Source organism: Podarcis vaucheri, assembly GCF_965113315.1.
Source record: "Podarcis vaucheri genome assembly, chromosome: 16".
Classification (NCBI taxonomy): domain Eukaryota; kingdom Metazoa; phylum Chordata; class Lepidosauria; order Squamata; family Lacertidae; genus Podarcis; species Podarcis vaucheri.
Window position 1 is genome coordinate 12426730 of NC_138754.1, and position 20310 is coordinate 12447039.

The 20310-nt window shown below is 49.2% G+C and overlaps 2 protein-coding genes across 5 annotated transcripts; one reads left to right on the plus strand and one right to left on the minus strand.

The window, feature by feature from the left end:
* Positions 1-184: 184 nt before the first annotated feature.
* BAD (BCL2 associated agonist of cell death) lies at positions 185-10032 on the plus strand. Of its 2 annotated transcripts, XM_082202629.1 has the most exons (5): positions 185-449; positions 1140-1401; positions 4859-5086; positions 8369-8538; positions 9432-10032. In XM_082202629.1, the coding sequence occupies exons 3-5, from the start codon at positions 4942-4944 to the stop codon at positions 9555-9557; spliced, it is 441 nt and encodes a 146-aa protein (XP_082058755.1). In that variant the 5' UTR covers positions 185-449; positions 1140-1401; positions 4859-4941; the 3' UTR covers positions 9558-10032. The 2 variants fall into 2 exon arrangements, with proteins under 2 accessions (XP_082058755.1, XP_082058756.1); XM_082202630.1 differs by lacking the exons at positions 185-449; positions 1140-1401 and adding an exon at positions 2009-2026.
* Positions 10033-10170: 138 nt separating this feature from the next.
* On the minus strand, positions 10171-14970 carry LOC309520566 (glyoxal reductase-like). 3 transcript variants are annotated; one of them, XM_082202506.1, is made up of 3 exons: positions 14611-14970; positions 13961-14079; positions 10171-11539 (listed from the first exon to the last, which is right to left on the minus strand). In XM_082202506.1, the coding sequence occupies exons 2-3, from the start codon at positions 13993-13995 to the stop codon at positions 10675-10677; spliced, it is 900 nt and encodes a 299-aa protein (XP_082058632.1). In that variant the 5' UTR covers positions 13996-14079; positions 14611-14970; the 3' UTR covers positions 10171-10674. The 3 variants fall into 3 exon arrangements, with proteins under 3 accessions (XP_082058632.1, XP_082058634.1, XP_082058633.1); XM_082202508.1 differs by lacking the exon at positions 13961-14079; XM_082202507.1 differs by lacking the exon at positions 14611-14970 and having other exon boundaries at positions 13961-14097.
* Positions 14971-20310: the final 5340 nt, after the last annotated feature.

A 20310-nucleotide genomic window follows, 5' to 3' on the forward strand; every position in this document is an offset into this window, starting at 1 on the left:
CCCTCGTCTCCTTTTACGCAAAGGACGTAAGCGGCTTCGTGAATGGGACAGGCGGCAGGAAAGTCACCTGGCTAGAGCGTCTGCGCTCCTTCCGGTCGCCATCTTAAGTGTGGGCGAATGAAGCTTACCCTCCTCCCTTCCTATTGTACGGACCCCGAGATTTCTATGCGTTTCCAGGAAATGCTCCCCCCTGACTATTCCCTCCCAGTTCTGTCCTAGTGCCCAGTAAAGGCATCTCCTGCCCATATTCTCCCAATAAATCTGCAGGGGCTATGAAACCCCCAGCTGCTCCAGTATGTTTCAACCTTAAGCCCCTATTGATGATAATATGGGATTGTCCCTGCCTATATATCGCAGGAACCCCTAATGTCAGACTAACAGCAAAAGTGCTCGCTTGCGGCACAATTCTAGCCCTGTCTACTCAGAAGTAAGTCCTAATGAATTCCCAGGTAAGTGAGGAGAGCGCTGCAATCTTCCTTGCTTACGTTTGGGTAAGCGTCATTGAACTCAACGAGTCTTGTATCTGAATAAAGGATTGCACGGTGAAAGGCAATAATTGTAATAACTTTTAAATGAAAAATAAAGATGGCCAAAGCTGAGAGGCAGTGACTGGCCCAAGGTCACCCACTGAGCTTCAGGGCTGAGCAGGAATTTGAACTCTAGACTCCCAGGCACTAGTCCAAGGTTCTTGCCACTGTATCTGTATCTGTACCATCCTGGGACTAAAGGTTGACACACTGGCTATGCGCTTATTTTGCATTGCACTACTGCAGTTTTGCATTCTATTTTGTGTTATTGCAACCAGCCATATATCAAAGGGCGGGCTTCAAGCCTTCCGAATAAATAAACAGATAAACATCGGGTGACATCCTTTCACTGTGAAATATGCGAGCTGTGCCACTGATCTGTGTGTTGCGCTACTGAATATCTGGTATGCAGAATTGAGTTGTGAATTATGATGGCCATTATTTATTTACGGCTATATATCACTAAATAAATAATCTGGAGATTAGCTCCGTTGAGAGTGATATTTGCAAAGTTATATTTGAATTGCATTGAATGTAAACTCACAGTGCCATTTAGCCCTACTAGAACAACGCAAAAAGAATACTTCTATTCTTTCTCCCCTTTTTTTGCAGGTACTTCTGCGATTTGCATAAGCATTTTTGAGAATTTACCTTATCAAATAAGCGTGGAAAGAGGAGGGAGGGGGGAAGGAAAGAGGGTGGGAGGAGCCGAAGGTAGCAGGAGGAGGTGCGTTCTTATCTCTCCCTCCCACCGTGACGTTGGCGACCTTGATTGGGCACGGAAGCTGGCAGTTCTTCATCGCCCCGGCGACTGTGGCTGGATCTCTGCTGGCTGTAAACAGGAGGAAGAAAGAAAAGAGTGACCCTAATTCTGGTAATTGAGGGGCGCGGGTTAGAGAGGGGTGGATGGGTTGGGTAGACGAAGAGGAAGAGGAAGAGGGAGATGGTGATCCGAGATTTTGAAGGGAAGAGGAGTTGAAAATCCAACATCAGGAGAGGGGAGGGAGAAGTGACCTGGATAGGAGGAAGCGACCCTAAAATTTGGAAGTGAGGGGGGGAATGAAGGAGAAAAAATCCATCAGCGGGGCTCCCCAATTCAGGGGACTGAGGAAGCAAGAGAGTGCAAAAATGGTACTAACAGGAGTTGGGAGAGGGAGAAGGAATCATTACTATTAAGGGGAAGGGGCTTTGAAACAAATCATGGGTTTGCATTCCTCTGCCCTCCCCTCCCCTCCTTCCTTGTGTGTCACAGGCTTTTTTTTTTTTAACTGTAAGCCTGAGGGCAGGGAGGGACTGTCTTATTACTGTTTTTTTAAAAAAAAAAACCAAGCTGCTTTGGGAGTCTTTCTGACTGAAGGGTTAGTTGAAAATGCTTTCAATTTAAAAAAATACCTAAAACCCACATTGCCGCAATACCTTTACTGGGCCAACCGCAAAAATGTTGCGCAAGCATGCGCACGCTTCTCAGTTCTCCAAAACTCTTCTTCAGGGTTGAATTGGTGAGTAAGAAATAAAACTCAAAAGCTTGCATGCTGTTTTGTAACATTTTTGGTTGACTGAATAAAGGTGCTGCTCTAAGGTGGATTTTGATTTTTCTTCTTCCGGGCTATCTTTTTTAAAAAACAAATAGAATGAAGGGCAGGTCCCCAAAGGTGGGGGCTGTTAGAGGAGTGGAGAATAGATCCCGAAGCATTACCATCTTAAATACTCAGAATGGTAAAAGAGGTTTGTAAAATGACATGTGGGGTGGAAAACGCAGATAGAGAGAAACTTTTCCTCCTTCTTATCGCCGATGTAGTGATGGCCACTAGCTTGAAAATGGGTAGCATTTTTCTCTGTCTCAAAATTCTAGAACTCTGGGCCAGCCAATGAAACTGAAGGTTGGGAGATTAAGGACAGACAAAAACAAATACTTCTTCAAGCAGTGGGACATAGCTAAATTGTTGAATTTGCTCCCACAGGAGTTAGTGATGGCCACTAACTTGGACCACTAACTTATCCTCATGTGTAGCTCAGTTGGTAGAGCATGAGACCATGGTTGTGGGTTCAAGCCCCACGTTCAGCAAAAGATTCTTGCATCGCAGGGGGTTGGACTAGATGACCCTCGTGGTCTCTTCCAACACTATGATTCTCTGCAAGAAATAGGCACATGGTTCTGTGTAAGGATGGCTGTAAAAGAGAATTAGACAAATTTGTGCAGGGTAAGTGGCTACTAGCTGCAATGGCTGTGTTCTCCCTCAGCTGTCCGAGGCAGTGTGCTGGGAATTGCAAGTAGGGAGGGGGCTGTTGTGCTGTGGGCTTCCTTCGGACCTCTGGTTGGCCGCTGTGAGAACTGAAAGCTAGACTACATGGACCACTGGCTTGATCCAGCAGGCAGGCTCCACTTACATAGAATGCTAGATCCTGCGGTTTTGGAAATCTGATTGGCGGTAGACGTAGGGCAGAAGCAGGGGAAATTTCACAGGAAGCTTAACGGACTTGCGGAACTCACTGTCACAAGATGCAATGACCATGGCTGCTGGCCAAGTTAGCTTTAAAGGGGGATTAGACCAATGAATGGGGGATAAAAGAGAGCTGCTGTGTTGGTTGTATGGATCCTCCATTTGGAATACAGGTTGGTGTGTGTATTTCTGGGAGGGGGCTGTCTTCATGTCTTGTTTGTGGGGATTCCAGAAGCATCTGGGAAAGAGGATGCTAGACTCGGCGAGCATTGGTTGGATGCAGTCATTATCTCCGTAAACTAGGGATGTGGAATTTGTGGCCCTGCAGATGTTGCTGGACTACAGCTCCCATCATCCCTGATCACTTGCCTGGCTGGCTGGGCTGAAGGAGTCCTGCAACATCTGGAGGACCACAGGTTCCCCATCCTTGCAGTAAACGAATGGGGGCCAGGATTTCGGAAGGACCGCCTCCATTCATGTATAACTGTCAAAGTCTTAAGATTTAGCATCTGAGTCTCTGGTGACTAGTTCATGAATGAAGCTGGCTGGTAGCAGGGAAGGTCTTTTCTGTGATGACCTGCACCTCTGGAATAGGCTCCCCCCCCAAAAAAAAAAAATTACAGACGCACCCTTTTCTAGCCTTTAGGGACGCCTTCAGACTTTTTTATTCCAGTTGGATGGTTTTGCAGTGCTTTCTTTCAGCAACTTCTTCAGCTGCTGTCAAACTGTTGTTCTTGAAGTCCCTGTTATCTGCCCCCACTGTCCTGCTTGTGGACTTCCGTCTGAGGCACTGAGAGAACAGGATGATGGACTAGGTGGGCCACTGGCCTGATCTAGCAGGCTCTTCTTAATATAAATAATAATACAAATTATTACCATTTTTGAAGCATTACACAAACCACACCCTGAATGTGGAGCCGGCATAACCAATCTGAAAAGCGTGGCAAATTCCCCTACTAGTCCTCATGATCTTGAAAGGAAACGTATGAGCAGAAATCTAGACGCTATTTCCGTGTGTGTTTGTGGCTGAGTAAGATTTCCGGTCATCATGGGAAGAAACCGCATAGTTTCATAGCCCCATGCTCTTCCCCAGGAACAATGGGGAATATGCAGAAGGATGGGCTGGGGAGGATGTGAAAGGGAAGAAGGGGTTGGGGAAATGTTGGGAAGAATGACTCAGTATGTAGTGAAGTCGCGATTACAGGCTTCCCAGAGGCAAGCCGCCCAGAATGGCTGGGGCAACCCAATCAGATGGGCGGCATATAAATAATAAAAGTGTTGTTGTTGTTGTTTTGGTTGATCTCTGAGAGAACAGGATGGGTCTTTGGCCTGATACACCAGAATCTGCTTATTTTACTTAAGTTCCTGCTACTTTTAACTGATCGTGCCCTGCTGTTGTTATTACAGTGGTACCTTGTCTTACATATGCTTCAGGTTACATACACTTCAGGTTACAGACTCCGCTAACCCAGAAATAGTACCTCGGGTTAAGAACTTTGCTTCAGGATGAGAACAGAAATCGTGCTCCAGTGGCGCGGCGGCAGCAGGAGGCCCCATTAGCTAAAGTGGTGCTTCAGGTTAAGAACAGTTTCAGGTGAAGAAGAACAGGTTAAGAACGGACCTCCAGAACAAATTAAGTTCTTAACCTGAGGTACCACTGTATAGTGTTTTAATAAGCTGATGTTGTAGCATATCAACTTATTTATAAACTGCATTGCGAGGATAAACTGAACCTCAATATACCTGGTTCCCTTAAGCGTCTGCCCAGAATGACGGACACCTGGGTCCCTCGGCTTCTTCCGGATGCTCTGCCACTGAACTACAGCCCATCTCCTGGCTCTCAGAGAAATCGCCTTCATTCTGATCTCCGTGCTTCCTATCCCTCTACAGTTCTGCTGACAACAACCCTCACACACCCCACACCCCCGGAGAACGGCACGTTGGGTGTTGGGGGCCATGCCAGCCCCCTGACAATGTTCCACATTGAGGATGATGATGATGAAGAGACATTCCCGCCGGGTGAGAAGGAACCGCAGGATCTCAAGCTGACCAGGAGGAGCGTCGCAGGAGGGGACCAGGCCCCAGGAAGCCCAGGAAGTCCTTCTGCTGGGAATCCAGGTATTTGGGCTGGGGCAGAACAAGAGCATTTCCCTCTCCCTCTTCAGGGTTCCCAGTTGTTGCTGGAATGCGATTCCTATCTTTTTTTTTTTTTTTGTATATAATATTTATTCAAAATGTAAGGTTTCAAAAAAGGAAAAGAACAATACAAAATATAAAAAAGAATACAACAGTAACAGAAAAAAGAGAAGAAAGTATAAAAATACATTCAATTAAAAAAAATTAAATAAAAAAGAAGAGATTAAACCTTTACATAGCTTTCTTTCTTTACTTATTTCCTTGACTTCCTCACACCTCCCAATTTTGTATTCTAATTCAGATTGTTTTTTCAGCAAATCCTTCCAACCTTATTTTCATTTAAGTAATTTAGTTTAAAATAATATAGTTTAACGTCCTCTCTTTCATCACTTTCATCAACTCATTTTTACTTAATCCTTTATCTCATATCTACCAAAACTACCTAATTTTCTTTTTCCAACACCTTTCTAACAGTCCTTAATTTTACAATATTTTTGAAGATATACTTTAAATTTTTTCCAATCTTCTTCCACCGACTCTTCTCCTTGGTCCCGGATTCTGCCATGGAATGCGGTTCCTATCAGCCCTGACCATTGTCTCAGCTGGCTGGGGATGATGGAGCAACCGGCCACTGCATGGAAGTAGGGTAGTGAGTGACCTAGTAGGGGAGAAAGGGAATCTCCTGCACCCTTCAGGGGAAGGGAAGCCCCCACCCCGCTCTATATCTACTATAAAAATCTGTCAGACATCTCGCTCAGTACTTGTGTGGTGTAGTGGTTAGAGTGCAGGATTGGGACCCAGGATACCAGGATTCAAATCCTCACTCGGCCGTGAAGCCCACTGGGTGACCTTGGGCCGGTCACTGACTCTCATCCGAACCCACTTCACAGGGTTGTTGTGCGGATTGATGGCGGTGGGGGAGAGGGAACCATTTTGAGCTCCTTGGAGGAAAAAGTGAAATATAAATAAGCAAGTAAACAAATAATAATACACTGACAGGCGGTGGCTCTCCAGTTTCAGTCGGGTCTTGGCAGGGATTGAACCTGGAACCTTCTGCATGCAAAGCGAGTCTCTAATGGTGAGCCCTGAACCTTTCCTAAAGAAATACAGTGGTGCCCCGCATGACGAATGCCTCGCAAGACGGAAAACTCGCTAGACGAAAGAGTTTTCCGTTTTGGAGGTGCTTCGCAAAACGAATTCCCTATGGGCTTGCTTCGCAAGACGAAAATGTCTTGCGAGTTCCTGCTGGTTTTTTCCCCTCCCCCCCTTTTTCTAAGCCGCTAAGCTGCTTATCAGCTGATCCGATCAGCAGATAAGCCGCTAAAAGCCGCTAATAGCGCTAATCCGCTAATGCGTCAATGGGCTTGCTTCGCAAGACGAAAAAACCGCTAGATGAAGAGAATCACAGAACGGATTCTTTTCGTCTTGCGAGGCACCACTGTACCACTTTTTCCTCAAATGATCCTTTATTTGAGATCCCTGCATTGCAGGACTAGCTTGCAGGGTACCTTCCAATTCTACCATTTTGTGTGAGCTTAGCGAAGCCTAACCTGGGAACCAAGAAGCTGCCTTAGTCAGACCATTCATCCATCTCACTCAGTATTGCCTGCACGGACTGGCAGTGACTCTCCAGGGTTTCAGGTGGGGTGCTGTTCCCAGACCTACCTGCATGCAAGGCAGATGATCTCCTGCTGACCTGCAGCCCTTCCCCAAAAATGTTTTTAGAAGAGGGTCCCTCTTCTGCCAGTCCTCAGCACACTAGTGAAAATGTTTGCCAGCCAGTAACTTGCCTTGTTGGTTAGCTCAGTTTGTAACAGCGTGGTGCGGATAACATCAAGGTTACATGTTTGATCCCCATATGGGTGCATATTCCTGCATTGCAGAGAATTGGATGATTTGCATGTCCCTTCCAGTTCTGTGAACTTTTGTGGGCTTCATATCAGGGCAAGACTGATTAAACCAATTCTAAAATATTGGCTCAATAACAGGGCCATGATTAGTCACATTTCGTGCTGAGCTTTGGAAAGTGAGGAAATCCTTAATTCGTTTCTAGCACTTATGAGGTCAGCAGAAGCCAGAGAGATTCTCTTGACTTTTTCTTGCGCCCAGAGGATGGATGGCGAAATCTGCCTTGCTTATGCTGTGAATTTAAAAAAAAAAGTGAAGATAATAAATGTAATAAAGCAAATTAGCTATAATGAAAGGTGTTGTGAGAAGAATATTAAAGGGGATCATTTATATCAAGAAAGCCATGTTCTTCCATGAGAAATGTGCCAAGTAGAATTGATAGAATATCAGTGCAATCCCATACTTTTCTATTCAGAAGTACAGGCAATGACTGATTGACGCAAGATTGTGCACATGCAAGGCACCGAACCCGGAAGTGACCAGAAAACTAAAATGACAGAATGGGGTGTGTGGAACGCTTTACATGGGCCCTATGGATTGGGGGTGGGGGTCTCGGGACATAACCCCTGTGCAAAATAAGGATTGCTTGTAAGACCCACTGAGTTCAGTGTCACTTCTAGGTAAACTCGGAGTGCAATCTAAGTTTGCAATTGTACTTCCAACATCTGGAGGGCCAAAGGTGCTCCAGTCCTGCTGTAAATGATGATAGATCAACTGAGATTTCTTCAGTCAGGTGACAGCTTTATTATCCAGCCTTTTTTAAAAAAGCTCAAACCAACGTAGCACCCACATTATATTTTTGTTCTGAAAGACCGCCTCCTTCCTAACATACCCTCTTGGGTGTTGTGATCAGCCGTGGGGGCCTCTGAGGAGAAGTCAGTTTCTGCCCTATACTGAAGATGCAGCTTTTTGACAACCAAGATGTGTTTTGGGGTGCCCACCCTGTTCTTGTGACTGTGGGTTGTTTTAATACTGCGTTGTATTTTAAATTGTTGCGACCCACCCCAAGACCTTAGTGTGCAGTACAGGTAATTAAACTGAAGTAATAATAATAGTGAGATCTCCACAACCACCACCCTGGAAGTTGGTGGGCAGTGGCTGACAGTGGCTTTGTGGCAGAACAGGGCCTCAAGCAGGCATCTCTGAGCCATGTCTACTCAATACACCACCTTAACCCTCTAGGCCAGGCAGAGAACCAATAGCCCCCCCAAAATGCTGCTGGACTCCAGTTCCCATTATTCCTGGGCACTTGCCATACTGGCTTGGGCCCCTGTGAGGTGGAGTTTAATAACATCAGAAAGGACCGTGTTGTGGCAAGTGTGACATAACCCCCTTTCCTTCCTCCTCCTGTGCCAGAGCTCCGGCGTCGCATTGGATCCGACCCTCCCTTGCCAGACCCTGAGGCCCTGGATGAGGTGGGCACTTTCCGGGCACGCTCACGCTCTGCCCCTCCCATCCTGTGGGCAGCCCAGCGGTACGGGAGGGAGCTGCGCAGGATGAGCGACGAATTCCATGGCGAGCTGCAGGTGAGTCTGGCCTGCTTACAGAGAAGTCCGCCCTTCTCAAGGGAGAGGTGGGTTTTGTTGCCGCGGGCAGCCTGCCTCTGAATGCCAGCTGCTGCCAATCACAAGTGGGGAGAGTTGCTGTTGCGCCCAGGTCACATTTTTGGGCTTCCCCCCAAGGCATCCGATTGACAACCGAGGATAACAAGGTCTTGGACTAAGTGTCGCTTAGGTGTCAAGTAGGTAGAGATGTTTTTTCTCCCTCCCTCAATTAGGCCATTAGTAGCCTAATCCTCCATGAATTTGTCTAATCCAATAATAATAATAATAATAATAATAATAATTTATTTCTTATAATTTTTCCCCCTGCCTGGGTTACCCCAGCCACTCTGGGCGGCTTCCAACAAAATATAAAAGGACAAAACAAAACAGCGTACATTGTTTCCCAAGACAAGACAGGGCTGCCTTCAGATGTCTACAGAAGGTCATAGAATTGGTTATCTGTTTGACATTTGATGGGAGGGCGGGTGCCACTACTGAGAAGGCCCTCTGCCTTGTTCCCTGTAACTTCACTTCTGTGTGGGAACTGCCAGAAGGCCCTTGGAGCTGGAACTCAATGATGAGGGTGGAGATGCTCCTTCAGGTATACAGAGCCAAAGCCATTTTAAAGTCATGTGCTTTGAGGAGAACTAACTTTAGATACAACCCAAAGAATCTGTGGTACTCTAGATGCTTTTGGACTCTAGGTCCTGTCAGCCTCACCTGGCTCTAGGCCACTGGTCATGGATGACGGAAGTTGTAGTCTAGCAACACCAGGAGGGCCTGGCAGTTTCTCATCCTTGATGTGCCAGCCTGCTGGATTGAGAGGTGCATGTCGGGAAGAAGGGGTGATGCCACGTTTTCCTTCTCTCTTGCAGAAGCTGCCGCGCCCCAAGAGTGCAGGGACAGCTACCCAAATGCGCCGGACGTTGGGCTGGAAGGAGGTTCTGCAGTCATGGTGGCGTCGGAATTCCCCAGGCAATGGTCCAAGAAGCCCCCCATGACTGTATCTTGCTGCTGTCCATTACAAATGTGGGGCAGGGGGTTTGAAGGAACAAATAAAGGGGGGGTGTAAATCTGTAGGGTTGATGTGGCACATGGCTGGTGTCCCCCCCAATCTGGGGGATGCTGTGTTCATTCCTCTGCACCTCCACACCCACTCCCCTAGGAGTTTTTTTTTACTTAGGCCACTTTAGTATGACATGTTAAGAATTTAACCTTCTGCCCTATGCACGGATTCCTACCCCTTTCTCCCCTGCACCTCCCCTATAAGACCCCCAATTTTGAGGGGATCTTGTCCTGCCCTTTCTAGAGTGTACTTTTTGTATTTTAAAAGGGAAAAAAAACACTGAACAAAACCACTGTATGCATTACTGAAACGAGAACCCCTGACATTCACCAGCCCTGCCTAAAGAAATTTGTATGCCCTTTTATTATATGTTAATAAATGTTTATTAAATACTTTTCTGGCTTACAGCACGTCACTGCCTATTCCTTCAATTCAAGCTCACAGCGACAACCTCCAGACTGCCAGTCTGACTGCAGTGGGGGCAGGATTGCTTTAGCTGCCTCGGGAATGAATGTGTCGAAAGAAAATTAAACTCAAAGGGACGCAGAGAAATTGAATTCCTGTTTAATATCGCTCTTTTCGTCTTACAGCAGCAATAGGGAGCCTCTGGGCCTCCAGATGCTTTTTTAAGACTCCCGGCTCCCCTCCTCCCTTACCGCAGGCCATGCCGGATAGGGAGTTCAACCACATCTGGAGAGCCACAGATTTCTAGCCCTGCCCTAGAGTTCTCTTTCCAGGGGGAGGTGGTAAAGGCAGAGACGAGGGAAGACCGAGTTTCTCCATCCACTGGCATTTTCTCTTCTGAATTTAAAGGCTGGCTGATGGAACTGCAATGTGATAAAGGCACTGCTTTCAAATGGGATTCTCCAACTGGGTGGAGATCAGTCCTGAAATTATTATATACAGTCTCGCATCCCCCATGTCTCTGGCGAACGCCTGGTCTGCCAGATGTTGCCGGACTCCAACTCCCACCATCCCTGACCGCTGATTATGCTGGCTGGGACTGGAGTCCAGCAACGTCCGGAATGCCCATCTTTCCCCCCACCCCTGTTTTACGCCACATTGGTGGGATCCCAGCAATAGCGCTTCCCACAATCCAATGAACCCAGCTGCTCCATATCTGCTGGGCTCAACTCCCAACCCCAGAGCTGGCTGTTTTCCACCACACGGCTCGGGGTGGCAGACTTGGGGATGACGCTCACCCCTTGCTGCAGAGCCCAGCGCAGCAAGACCTGGGCAGGCGGGCGCCCGTGTCGTGCGGCGACCTTCACCACCTCTGCCCGCCCCACCAGCTGGCCGGTCCCCAGCGAGGAGTAGGCCTGCAGGTGGATGCCCTTGCTCCGGCAGAAGTCCAGCAATTCCCCCTGCGCCAGTTCTGGGTGGAACTCCACCTGGAGGACAGAGGGGGGCACCCGGCACACTGCCAGCAGCTCCTCCAAATGCTGGACGCTGTAATTTGAGACCCCGATGGCCCGGAGCTTCCCGGCCTCGTGCAGCCTCTCCAGAGCCTGCCAGCTCTGCTGCCGCCGTTCCCGGTTGCCCTCGTCCTCCTGCGGCCGGCCTTGGGTCCCGGGCCAGTGAATGAGGTAGAGGTCTAAGTAATCACAGCCCAGCTCCTCCAGGCTTCGCAGGCAGGCTCCTTCGGCCGCCTTCTGCCCCTGGTCCCTTGGGCTGAGCTTGCTGGTTAGGAAGATGTCTCCCCGAGCCAGGCCGTGGCGCGGCAGCAGCTCGTGCAGAGCGTGCCGGATGTCGGACTCATTGCCATAGACGGCGGCCGTGTCCACCAAGCGGTAGCCGTTCCTGAGAGCAGCGTCCAGGCTGAGGCGCACGGCCTCCTCACCCCGCAAGCGGAAGGTGCCCAGCCCCAGAAGAGGCATAGGAGCTCCACTGTTCAGCCATACTGTGCGCTCTGGTGCCCTGGAAGAGATAAAAGCAAGGGTAATAATAATAATAATAATAATAATAATATTTTATTTGTACCCTGCCCATCTCGCTGGGTTTCCCCAGCCACTCTGGGGGGCTTCCAACAAAGATTAAAAATACATTAAAATGTCACACATTTAAAAACCACCCTGCCTTCAGGTGTCTTCTAAATGTCAGGTAGTTGTTTATCTCTTTGACATCTGATGGGAGGGCGTTCCACAGGGCGGGCGCCACTACCAAGAAGGCCCTCTGCTTGGTTCCCTGTAGCTTTGCTTCTCGCAGTGAGGGAACCGCCAGAAGGCCCTTGGAGCTAGACCTCAGTGTCCGGGCTGAACGATGGGGGTGGAGACGCTCCTTCAGGTATACTGGGACGAGGCCATCTAGGACTTTAAAGGTCAACACCAACACTTTATATTCCACTGTGCCCCTCAAGAAGGTCTGCTGCACTCAGCCGTCCAACTTTCTGCCACAAGAAGGGTAGGAGCTGTGCTCCTCAAGATGTTGCTGGACTCCTGTCATGGACTGGCTGGGCAAAGAGGAGCGGTGGGAGGCACCAGCTGGGGAACCCCCAAAGGGAAGAAGGCTCAGAGCCCGGGGATTGGTGGTGAGATGGGGATGGGTGGTCTGAAGGAGAAGACTAGGAAGAAGAAGAAGAAGAAGAAGAAGAAGAAGAAGAAGAAGAAGAAGAGTTTGGATTTGATATCCCGCCTTTCACTCCCTTTAAGGAGTCTCAAAGCGGCTAACATTCTCCTTTCCCTTCCTCCCCCACAACAAACACTCTGTGAGGTGAGTGGGGCTGAGAGACTTCACAGAAGTGTGACTGGCCCAAGGTCACCCAGCAGCTGCATGTGGAGGAGCGGAGACGCGAACCCGGTTCCCCAGATTAGGAGACTACCGTTCTTAACCACTACACCACACTGGCTCTCAAGGAAGAGGAGGCGTTGGAAGCTGAAGAGGTAACAGGATTTAATGCGCAGGAAGAGTCTGGCGGGACGCGAGTGGCACTGTGAGTTAAACCACAGAGCCTAGGACTTGCCGATTTGAAGGTCAGCAGTTCGAATCCCCGTGACGGGGTGAGCTCCCGTTGCTCGGTCCCTGCTCCTGCCAACCTAGCAGTTCGAAAGCACCTCAAAGTGCAAGTAGATAAATAGGTACCACTCCGGCGGGAAGGTAAGCTGCGTTTCCGTGCGCTGCTCTGGTTCGCCAGAAGCAGCTTAGTCATGCTGGCCACATGATTGGCTCCCTTGGCCAATAAAGCGAGATGAGCACTACAACCCCAGAGTCGGTCATGACTGGACCTAATGGTCAGGGGTCCCTTTACCTTTAAGAGTCTGTGGCAGAGAGCAGTTCAGAGTCAGAGCACGGAGAGGAGGGGTGAGGCAAGAGGCAGAGATGGGTCACGCTGCTGAAGAAGCCAGGGTGTCTCCCCCTCCTGCTGTGAACAGTTCCCCTGCCCCCTGGTCTCCCAGAACACGGAATGAAGAGGGTGGAGGAAAGAGAGACAAGGCAAAGGTGTCTTGGGTTACTGGGAAAGGTCCTGGGAAAGGGGAGTCTTAGGGAGCAGTGGGAAGGTGGGGACCTTCAGTCCTTGCAACTGCCTCATTGGGCTGAGACCTACTGGCAAGAGGTGTGGGGACCACTAGGCCTGAGCTGTTTTGGTTTCTTTGAATGAAGTTAACTTCACTGACAATGGGTGTTGGATTGCTATCCTGCCCCTGACAAACTCCCAGCAGATTGGTGTCCTCCCATGACGACCGCAGGATCCCTATCCTTCTTCCACCTCTTTGATAAGCAGGTTGTGGGTACCGCAGGGCTGCTGCTCTCCATCCCACCCTGCCTCGTGTTGTTATGCACCTAACAAAGTGAAGGGCAGGCATGGGGCACCTGTGGCCCTACAGATGTTGCGATTGCAATTCCCACCATCCCTGACCATTGGCCATGCTGGTTGGGGCAGATGGGAGCTGGAGTGCAGCAACAGTTTGAGGGCCAGTATCCCAGGCAGGTACCTGGTCCAACTTCAGTTTAGATACCTCCAGCAAACCAGCGAAACCACCTCTGTTCCACCGTCAAGAAGCGTTAGGAAATTAGCTGGACGGGCCTAACCCAAGACAGTAGTTTCTGCGCTTGAAACGATCCCGAGCACGTCTACTCGGAGGTGGAGTTTAACGGGGTTTGCTCCCTAATAAGTGGGCTTAAGATCCGAGCCTCGGATGGGATAAATAGCAAGCAAAGTAAGCGGGTATTATGGGCTGAAAATCAGGCGTGTTTCTCTGCGGGAATCTGCAATTCTGGAAGCACCGTTGGGCGCAAAGTGCTTGTGCAAGGAGTGGAAACGGGTAAATCACACACCCTTCGCCACATGCAAAAAATTAAAGGTGGGGCAGCCCTGGCTTCCCTCCCCCGCGGAGCCCTTACCAGGATGCGGGAAGCTCCCGCGACGCCCGCTCCATGGCTGCTCACGGACTAAGACGCGTAGGCGGAGCTGAGGTCTGCTATCCAATCGCCGCGCGAGGATCAAGCGCGAGGGCGGGGGTCTGGAGGGAAGTGGGCGTGGCCCATCGAATGTTGCTGAATGGAAGGAAGGGTTCGAACGCGGGAAGCGGCGCGTGACTTTTCCCAACACGGAGGAAGGCGATTCATGAATGGCGCGGTTGCTGGTCCGCCCCAACCGCGGCCGCCTCCCTATATGCCCTAGCGAACACGCTGAACTCCAAATCCCATCATCCCTCACCATTGGCCACTTGCAGAATGGCGGCGAAGGATGATGGGAGTTGTAGTTATGCCTGAATGTATCCTTTCAACTTGACAGCTCAGGGAAGTTACCTAGCTTTAAAAATAATATAAAATCATCTCCTTTGCCAGTTTCCTCCGTTCCAAAGCTATTTTCCCCTTGAAAAAGGACTCCAGGAAGTTCCCAGAGGTGACAATTGCTGGGCTCATTGTTAGCCAAGGGAAGCCAAATCTCATCACCTGACTTGCCTCAGGCTCCAGACATGCAAAGGAAGTTCTATTGTACTTTCGGGTGGTGGGTACTTAAGACATATTTGTCTATGCTAATCTTATACCTGAGTCTTGCCCTGCCATGTCTGCTTATGCTAATCTTGTACCAAGGACTTGTCTGGACATGTCTACCAAGGTTAAACTAGTGTAACCCCGGTCTATCCCTCCCCTTTTGTGACATGTCAGTGATGTAGCAATGATGCTGTACAAACTGTATTCTGGGATATGGTGGGAAAGTTTTAAAAGTTTTTGTCACCCCATCCTCGGGGTTCAAATTTCCTCTTTGAACCTACTGTGCAATAAACTTTGGTCTACAGCTATTTGCTCCGGTTGGTGGCTGGAATCCTTCCTTTATTCCGCAGGGACCCGCGGGCTCTGCCTGACGAGCTGGGTGACTGAGCAGCCTCACACCTAGATTTTTCCGTAACAATATCCCACTTTATCACTACCCGAAGGAGTCTCAAAGCGGCTAACATTCTCCTTTCCCTTCCTCCCCCACAACAAACGCCCTGTGGGGTGAGTGGGGCTGAGAGACTTCAAAGAAGTGTGACTAGCCCAAGGTCACCCAGCAGCTGCATGTGGAGGAGCGGAGAAGCGAACCCGGTTCACCAGATTACGAGTCTACCGCTCTTAACCACTACACCACACTGGCTCTCTGGGAGCTGGGAGGGTGCTGGGAATTATAGTTCTGTGGGTGGGGGCAAAACTACAGTCCCCAATATTCTTTGCGTGAGGAGAGGGTGCCACCTGCTTTAAATGTATGGTGTGTATAGGATGTTCTCCTCAGAGGAGACATCAGAAAGAAGGTGTTGGTGAGGCAGAAGTGGAGTTTGATGGTGGTGATAGACAGTGATAGAGCACTCACGGCTTTGCATACAGAATGTCCCAGGTGCCATCCCTGGCATCCTCAGGTGGGGCTGGGAATGTCTGAAACTCTGGAGAGCCTCTGCCAGTCAGTGTAGACAATGCTGAGCTGGATGAGCCAATGGTCAGACTTAGTGTAAGGAAGCTTCCTACAAGTCAATGAACTGGGGTGCACCATGTCTCAGTGGCAGAGCATCTGCTTGTGGGTGGAGATTTAATCCTGAATGGCCTCTCTGAGTAGGGCTAGGGCAGGGGTCTGCAACCTTTAAGACAAAAAGAGCCACTTGGACCCGTTTCCGAAGGGGAAAAAACTGGGAGCCGCAAAACCATTGTGACATTTAAAACAAATATATCTCCGGAGCCGCAATCTGACAGCGGGCGGGAAGGTAACGTCGGGACGGTGCGTGACTAACGCACGCACCGCCCCCATGCGACATCACAGCCAGTACAGAGCCCGCCACAGTGGGGAGTGTTGGGGCACACAATGCGCCTCCTCCCCTCACTAGTATCCGTCCCGGAGCCGCAGCAAAGGTGTAAAAGAGCCACATGCGGCTCTGGAGCCGCGGGTTGCAGACCCCTGGGCTAGGGGAAGGCTTCCCTCCTGAAACCCAGGGAGGGCGGGGGGTGGTGCACTGCCACTCAGTGTAGGCCAGCCTTTCTCCATCTTGGGTCCCCAGATGTTCTTGAACTACAACTCCCATCATCCCTGACCACTGGCCATGCTGGCTGGGAATGATGGGAGTTGCAGTCATATAACGTCTGAGCATCTAAGGTAGAGAAAGTCGGCAGACTATTCTGAGCTAGATGGACCAATGGTCTGATTTGCTTTAGGGCAACTTCCTAGGTTCCTCCTGGGGAGACCTACTTATGCCGCCTTATATTGGTGCTTCTTTTTAATTCTCCCCCCCCACACACACACACCATTTATCGGTGCCATTCGAATTACAGGGGCACACACATTATTACTGTTGTTTACTGTTGACATCCTTCTGTCTCAAGAGACAATGGAGTGCGTCTCTGGGGGTGAAGTTAAACCACTGCATTAACAGCACCGAAGTGACCTCTGGGAGCAAGCCTGGGCAGTGCCATGCATATGGGTGTCCTGGGTTGCCCAGACAGCAACACCCCCCTCTTGGCACCCACTGAGGTGGTGCAATGGAAAGCAGAGCAATACATTTGGCTCCAGCTTGGCTGCAGGAGTTGCTGGAAGGCATACATCATCATTATTACTATTACTGTTACTATCCTTTCACATACACAGGCTCTGGTTGGCCACTGTAAGAACAGGATTCTGGACTAGATGGGCCGTTGGTCTGATCCACCCAGGAGCTCCTTATATTCTTAAGTTACCAAATGTTGGTGCTTTGGGTGGGTGGGTGGAATCCTTGGGCCGAGCCCCAGTTCAACTCCCTGGCTTGATCGTTCAAAGGCTAGGTTCAAATCTCTGCTGAGCCAAAATAACTTGCTGGCCTCTGGCCAATCCCCATCTCTCAGTTTAATGTTGCAGGAACAATTTATCCTCTATTGGCAATAGGCCGTAACACAAAAAAATTCTGTGTAATTATACAAGAAGTCCAGGAGTTATAAATAAATAACCTGGAGGAAAATTGTGGACTTCCCTATGTTGTTGGACTCCGAATCCCATAAGCCCCAGCCAACCATGGCCAATGGTCAGGGATGATGAGAGTTGTAGTCCAGCAACATTTAGAAGGCCACAGGTTGCCTAATATCCACAAAAACATTCACCACCCTTTTCCAGTCAGTGCACAGCTTCAATCTAAAACCAATTCCATGAGTGTCAACGTAAAGCCAGCTACTAATCTAGTGATGACCCTCTGGGAGTTAGCCAGCTCAGAATTGATTTTTTGTACATCCAACCAATACCATCACCCCTCTTGTAACTCATTAAGAAACTTAAGACAAGCTTCCTCCAGAACTGTATACATCGTTATGTGTCACGAGGAATGCCTTCCACAATTATTTCCCATCATTCCCTGATCATATAACCAAAAATGGAGCAGCCTTCTTAGCTGGGCATTGGGTGTCCTCCCTAAGATCCAGAAAACAAGTCCATTATGGGCATGCACATAGGAATTTGTTTATGGGCACCAGAGTTTAAGAAGCTGGAATGTGTACAGAGGAAGGAGACCAAGGGCTTATCCACACTTCTGCTTGTCCCCTGCGCAGGCCGAAGCAGTTTCCCCCTTGCCCCCCCCCCCCGCGTCACAGGGAAAACCTGCTCTTTAGTGCTAAATCAGAGCAAACGTCAATCGGGAGAAACCCCGAATTGCCATTTGCTCTGATTGAGCATTAAAGAGTGGTTTTCCCCAGGGAAAGCAATGGGCAAGAGGATGAGCCCCAAAACGAAGGACAGCCTGGAAACCAAGTCTAGGAATGGTTGAGGGAGTTGGGTTTGTTTAGCTCGGAGAGGAAAAGACAGGGCTTCTCATCTTGCTGCCTTGTCCTGCCCCTTTCCCCTGGGGACAACATGCTCTTCGCTGCTGAATTGGAGCAAACAGTCGGGTTTTCCACTGATTGACATTTGCTCTGATTTTGTAAAAAGGAGCGGGTTTCCCCGGGGAAAGTGGCACTGCAAACGGGAAATCTCTCGGACCCATGTTTTCTAGGTGTGCGACAAGCAAAGGTTGGATGAGCCCCAAGAAGTGACGTGGCAGCCATCTTTAAATATCTGAAAGTGCTGAAAAGTGGAAGATGGAACAAGCTTGTTTTTTGTCACATCAGAGGATAGGCCCCAAATTGATGAATTCAAATTACAAGAAAGAGGATTTCAACGAAGCAGTACGAAGAGCTCTCTGAGGGTAAGAGCTGTTTGACAGTGGAACAGACTGCCTCAGACACACAAGGGGACATGGAAAGGGAGGGAAGAGGAAAAAATAAAACACAGCCACCAGTTCTTAAATGGTTCTTCTTCATAAGGTACAGTGGTACCTTAATTAAGTACTTAATTTGTTCCGGAGGTCCGTTCTTAACCTGAAACTGTTCTTGACCTGAAGCACCACTTTAGCTAATGGGGCCTCGTGCCGCTGCAAGAGCACGATTTCTGTTCTCATTCTGAAGCAAAGTTCTTAACCTGAAGCACTATTTCTGGGTTAGCGGAGTCTGTAACCTGAAGTGTGTGTACGGTAACCTGAAGCGTATGTAACCCGAGGTACCACTGTAATTGAAATCAACAGTAAGCAAAAAAAGATTAAAATGAATGTCAGCATTCTTCATGCCTGGACAGGCTTGCCTTAACAAAAATGTTTTAAGCAGGTGCTGAGAAGAGTGCACTGCAGGCACCTTTCTGATGTCAATGGGCAGGGAGTTCCAACGTACAGGTGCTGCCACACTAAAAGTTCCATTTCTTACAATTGCAGAACAAGTAATTTGTGGCACCCGAAGCAGTGCGACTTCTGCAGATTGAAGCAGCCAAGATCGATTCCTTACAAGTGCTGTAAGATTCTGTTGACAACTTTATTGAACTACCCCCAACAATATCACAAGGGGGTTCGTTGATAGTGCCTAACCTGTTATTTCCTTTGTACAGTCTAATATAATTCATACATTTTTTAAAAAAAACCACCTGACTTATAGCTCTGCCAGAAGGCCTTGGCAATGTTCACCAAAGTTGTCCTTCCAATAAAATATCATTGGACGCAAATTTGACGGATACCGGGAGATGTTGTGTAAATTTAATACTTTTGGCAAAACTTCAATTATATTTTCCCCCTGCCAAAAAAGTGGGGCGGGGGTGGAACACAAAAATTGGAGAGTTGGTAGCAGTAGCAGAAAATAGCCAGCAGAGGGCACCACACACCACATGGTACTTTGAGGGTGGAGAGAGAGAGAGAGAGAGAGAGAGAGAGAGAGAGAGAGATATCATATACTGCACACCTTTCCTTATGGGGATGGAGAAGCTATAAGGAAATATTATCCCAGAGTCCTTTTTTTAAAGAATTGCAACATCTCCTCTCTAGATCCAACACCTGGAACATCCAGATTCACCTCTTGCTGTGGGGTTTTTCCGCTTGCCTGACTCAAGCCACACCCCAGCACCTTAAATATCCCTCCTGATCCCCCCCAACCTTTCTCAACAGGCTGCAAATTGGGGTGATGGGTGGCGCTGTGGGTTAAACCACAGAGCCTAGGACTTGCCGATCAGAAGGTCGGCGGTTCAAATCCCCGCAACAGAGTTAGCTCCCGTTGCTCGGTCCCTGCTCCTGCCAACCTAGCAGTTCAAAAGCACGTCAAAGTGCAAGTAGATAAATAGGTACTGCTCCGGCGGGAAGGTAAATGGTGTTTCAGTGTGCTGCTCTGGTTCACCAGAAGCGGCTTAGTCATGCTGGCCACATGACCCAGAAGCTGTACGCCGGCTCCCTCGGCCAGTAAAGCGAGATGAGCGCCGCAACCCCAGAGTTGTCCGCGACTGGATCTAACGATCAGGGGTCCCTTTACCTTTACCTTTACTATAGGAATGCCGGAAATTGCCCGATACTGACTCAGGCTCTTGGCCTATCTACATCAGTATTGTCTACACTGACTGGCAGCAACTCTCCAGGGTTTCAGGCAGGGTTCTCTCCCATCTCTACCCAGAGATGCCAGGGATTGAACCTGGGACCTTCTTCTGCATGCCAAGCAGCTGCTCTGCCACTGAGCTAACAACAACCTTCCTGCTAAGAAGAAAGGTTCTAGTCCCCATGATTCAGGATGCAGAGCTGCTTCAAAGAGAAACATAGCTGCCTGGTACTGAGTCAGACCACTGGTCCAGCTGGCTTGGTATTGTCCACACTGACTGGCAGCAGCTGTTCGGGGTTTCAGGCAGGGGTGTCTCCCAGCCCCTAACTGGAGATGCCAGGAATTGAACACAGGACCCTGTGCATGAAAAGCAGGTGATACAGCCC